The following is a 5080-nucleotide window of genomic DNA, read 5'->3' as shown; positions in this document are numbered from 1 at the left end:
CTTGAGTAACTGGTGGGACAATCAAGAAACAAAAATGAAATGTAAAGTAATTTCAAATAAACTACTTTTTAAGCCAATTCGTTTTGACGGACCTGTTCCGACCCAAAAATGTTTTAACCCGAAACCCGTTTTGACATGACCCCTTTCAATTCAAACACATCCCGACACGAACTAAGTTAACCCTTTTTTGTGTTAACTTGTTCCAATCCAAACCTGTTTCGACATCATTAGCCAAACTTGCCCGACCCGTTGCCTGTAATAGCTGGTAATCACATAGCATGTTAGTTTTTCTAAAATTAATAAACTATAGCAATATCATACTCAAATTAAAGAGAATAAAATGCTCGTTTTTATGATGTAATTTTTTTATAAAAATATTAACGTGTGAAAAAGTTACGCCTGTTAAAAAGTCGTGAGGTAGTTGGTTTATAATGATGGTGAAATGTGTAACCATTCAATAAATTAACAAAATTTGATTGAAGTGAAGGACTTGTAAATTATTTTTGAATGAGCAAAGACTATATTGACTCTACATTTTTTATGCATTATTACTTGTAGAATACGCAACAAGAATGGTACCTCTTAAAATTGAAGAGGTCGCTCACTCTTATATCTATACTATATATAATATAAGAGTGATGGATCTCTTAAATTTTAGGAGGTACCACCCCTTTTACATATTATACAAGTAACAATGCATAGGATTTTAAAAATGTCGGGATAATATAGTCTTTACACATTCAAAAATAATTTACAATAATGGTCCTTCAACTTCAATCAAGTTTTGTTAATTTATTAAATAGTTACACATTTTCCCCTCATTCTAAACCAACTACTTCCACGACTTTTTAACAGCCATAACTTTTTCACACGTTAATATTTTTTCTAAAAAATTACACCATAAAAACAAGCATTTTATTATCTTTAATTTGAGTATGGTATTACTATAGTTTATTATTTTTTAAAAAACTAACATGGTTACATGATTACCAGTTATTACCGGCAACGGTCGGGCAGGTTTGGCTAATGGTGTCGAAACGAGTTATTGTTGGAACAAGTTTATATAAAAAGGGTTAATTTAGTTCATGCCGGGATGGGTTTAGATTGAAAGGGGTTATGTCAAAATGGGCTTCGAGTTAAAACGTTTTCGGGTCGGAACATGTCTATTAAAACGAATTGGGTTAAAAAGTAGTTTATTTGAAATCTTTGCTTCTTGATTGTCGCCACCAGTTACGTGCGCTGAAGCATCATTTACGCAGATGACATTGTTTATACATATTGGATTGCTCATGCATAAGCGTTATGTGATGCGCTTACTGGCATTGGTTACACGTCCGATGCTACGTTAAATGCATACCACCTCGGGTTACGCACATACCGCTCGAGGTTACAAACGTACTAACGCCAATTATGTTTGCGCGTACACCGCTGCATCGCGCGGACAACTGGCTAGTTATATATATATATATGGTATAGATTATTATTAAAAAAAGGATCACACAAAATATACTGTACCATTAGGGAAGCATGTAGTACAATGGTTTGATGCTGCCAAATATTGTTAGTGCTCTCCTGTGTTTTCTAACGTGTCTAGTCTACTTTCCAATTTTCCATCCATCTTTTTTTTTTACCAAATAATCCTTGGGTCTATTTTTATTATAGTGTTGTTTCTTAATTACTTCCTGTCGGTAGGTAGGGCTGTTCACGAATCGAGCCGAACCGAACACAGACTTGCTCATACTTGGTTTGGTTTGAAAGCGAGCCGAACCGAACCGAGCGGATTGAATTTAAAGAAATGAGCAATATCTTTATGCTTAAACTTGGTTTGGTTTTGCTTTATTTTGTAAAAAGTTTTCAATTTTAAATTTCTAAAACTTCAAAATATCATTAATTCAAGACTTTCAACTCTAAAATGTCTAAACTTCCAACTTTAAATTGTCTAAAACTCAAAGTTAACAAAACATATATAAAACGAGGGAAATTTGAACTTAAAAAAATAGTATGCTTTTATATATATACATAAAATTTATATATAAAACTAATAAATAAAAAATAATTCGAGCAAAACGAACCGAACCAAACCGAGCGAAGCTTTGCTCGTGCATGGCTTGTTTTTAAACCGAACCAAGCCGAACGGCTCACTTCCAAACCAAGCCGAAATCGAACAAGCAATTTTCGAGCGAGAGGCGAGTGGTTTGGACAGCCCTACCTATCAATTTCTTCAACGTTTTTGTTAGTTAAATGGAACAAATTTTTCGTTTGTATTCTGTTTATGTATTATAGTTTCCTAGAATAATATAAGATGTAGATTGTAAAAGTAAGGGTACAAAAACTATTTGTACTTGAATAATACACATTCTTTTTTTTATGGAAACTGAAATCATGGTGTTATTTATACAACCTTATAAAAACATCCCAATAAAAACATCCCAAGTTGATTTAGGTTACAATGTTTCATACAAGACTATGAAACAACAATCACAACATTAACATTGTACATCACTCACCCCAAAAGGCTTCTAAATTTCCCTCTTTGCAGCCTCTCCAACAGTTTTTTGGACCCAATAACATCCATTTCTGTAAGTTTCTTCAAATACCCAATTGCGCCATATGATATCATAACCCTCCTACACTTCTTGCTTCTTGACAGAACCCCAAGGCAACAAACAGCGTACTTCTTAGCCGTGTTTTGAGGGCTCGGGTCAAGCAACTGAACCAAACTCGGTACGCTTCTCATGTCCCGTTTCACTTCTCGAGCATTACACCCGAGTGTCATTAGGCTCGCCAGCGCCTGAGCCGCCACCTCCCGAACCTCATTCGCTTTCACTTCGAGTAGTTTAATTAGTAGCGGGATACACCCCGATTCTCCCACAAGCTTTTTCACTTCTAACGAGTCACAAATCCGACACAGGGTCCCTATCGCTGCGGTTTGGGCACCGGTTGAGCCTGTTTTAAGCACGTGCACGAGCCTCGGAAGCAGGCCTATTGAAATTAGTGTTTCAGCTGAAACGGACCCGACAAGGTTCCGTACAGTCCTGATTGCGGGCTCCTGAGGTAGACCAATATCGAGGTAAGCCAACAGACTGCGAATCCCGCCTTCGGTTATAACAGACTGCCTGATATCATCATTACTTGAAGTGAGATTCTGCAAGCATTCGGCTGCGTATTCTTTAGTTACTAATAATACCTCTGAATCGAGTAAACCGATCATGATCCTCACAACCCCTTCTTCGGCTAGGGTCGGGTGCAGTTCGGGTTTCACGGATAAGTTTTTCAAAGTACAAGTAGTAGAAGCTTGGGAGACGGAATCACCCTTGCAACACACTTCAATTAGTGACGGAACCCCACCATGGCCCGCTATCAAACGGGCTATCTCACCAGACATGGATAATCTTTGAAGGGCGATAGCAGATTTTTCCCGACCAACCGAGCTACCAGACTCGAGCAGCCTTATGAGAGGCGGTAAAACACCTTCTGCAACAAGTAAACTGTTGCAAGTACCCGATTCTGCTAACGTGCAAATCAAGGTAACCGCCTTTTCTCTTATTATTGGAGACGTGGCTGTAAGGAGTTGTACCAAAGCCGATAAACTGCTTCGTCCCAAGAAGGGCAAAACGGTCTTTTCATCTTCTCTCATCAACTCAACAAGATTATCAAGAGCTTTATGCTTAGCTTCCAAATGCCCGATTTGCAGCCGGGCTAAAAGCTCGGTAATATTGCTGCTTCCTTGACTTGTACTTTCAACTTCCGACAATGCAACCTCTCCCAAAATCCCGGTTTTTATTAAAAGCCCGCAGTCGCGTAGATTCAAATCGATTTTACAACATAACGCATCCAGATCACTCTGCATTTGAAGTTTTCCTTCTTGTTTATCTTTTGAACACTTTTCTGCCATTTCAAGTGATTCATTTAATGTTTTTGAAATCGCTTCAAGTTGTTCTTTGCATAAGGTGTTCTTTGTGAAGCATGGATGACTTGATAAGTCTGATAACCGAGTCGGGATTTGCTCTAACTTTGATATGATTATTTTCCACCTCCCCTGAAACCCTTTAACTTCCCAGGCCTTCTCTAGAGCCATGGGTACAAGATCATTCGCATATGCCAACCACTCCTCGGTTGACTGAAAGTCAACCATGACTTTGTTCTCTTTATTATGATCTTCTACCATAATTCAAAAGGTATAGATTAAACAGATTTTGCAAAAACCAAACCTGTTGAGAATAAGCACAATATTAAAAATGATTTGTTCAAGAATTTGGGAAATTGAGAGTCAATTTGCAGAAAGTCAAACCTGATGAGAGAATTTAAGATTATGAGCCTAAGTTGAACCAGAAGCCAATTTAAAGAGTAAACCCTGCAAAAACTGTATGTAAGTAATAATTAATAAACATGGAACTTGTGAAGGCTTTCTTATAGTAAAATGATCTAAGGACCAATTTTCTTGTAATAATAAAAAAACACAAACTTTCAAGACTATGAGACTAAAATGATCTGAAAAATATTAAGCCATTTGTTGATCAAAGAAGCCATATTTGAGATCATAAAGTTGGATCCAGGTCAAAAAAATGGTTCCTCAAGCTGGAAGAAACTGACATGTTCAAAAGGGGCCCAAAATGAGAGGAAAAAGAAAATCAAGATTATGACTTTTTTTCATGAATAATAAAGTAGTGTAGTAGTTAGCTGTCTTGGATCATTACACTTCACTTTATTGCTCATATTTTCTGAAGATAAAAAGAATAAAGATCAAAAGTTTTGAGAATGTTGCATGTTCACTAAGCATAAGAGATACAAAGCATACACACACATGACAAATCCCTCTTTACAAGGGCATCTGCTAAAGGAAGAACTTTCCATCATAAATAAAGCCAACCAACTTGAAATTTACTCAAAAATACATACTTGACTATCAAAACAACATTTTAACTACCATAAATTGTTACTTGCTAGTATGATTCTCCACATTTTATTTACTTTGTGGACCCCATCTTCAGAAATAAATGGTCTTTTGAATGTTTGAATCAAATAGTCATAAAGTTATGTTATGTGCCAAAAAGTGATTGCTTCCTTTCCTTTCCTTTGT

At 36.6% G+C, this 5080-nt stretch overlaps 1 protein-coding gene across 1 annotated transcript; it reads right to left on the bottom strand.

Annotated features, from left to right (window-relative positions):
• Positions 1-2503: 2503 nt before the first annotated feature.
• Positions 2504-4786, bottom strand: LOC143567287 (uncharacterized). Its single transcript, XM_077053746.1, has 2 exons — positions 4292-4786; positions 2504-4211 (listed from the first exon to the last, which is right to left on the bottom strand). The coding sequence occupies exon 2, from the start codon at positions 4166-4168 to the stop codon at positions 2504-2506; it is 1665 nt and encodes a 554-aa protein (XP_076909861.1). The 5' UTR covers positions 4169-4211; positions 4292-4786.
• Positions 4787-5080: the final 294 nt, after the last annotated feature.

Source organism: Bidens hawaiensis, unplaced genomic scaffold, assembly GCF_021521415.1.
Source record: "Bidens hawaiensis isolate Kalapana, Puna unplaced genomic scaffold, B.hawaiensis_p1.1 tig00023305_1, whole genome shotgun sequence".
NCBI classification, from domain to species: Eukaryota; Viridiplantae; Streptophyta; class Magnoliopsida; order Asterales; family Asteraceae; genus Bidens; species Bidens hawaiensis.
Note: the sequence above shows the minus strand (reverse complement) of the source record. Positions and strands in the feature narration are given on the sequence as shown.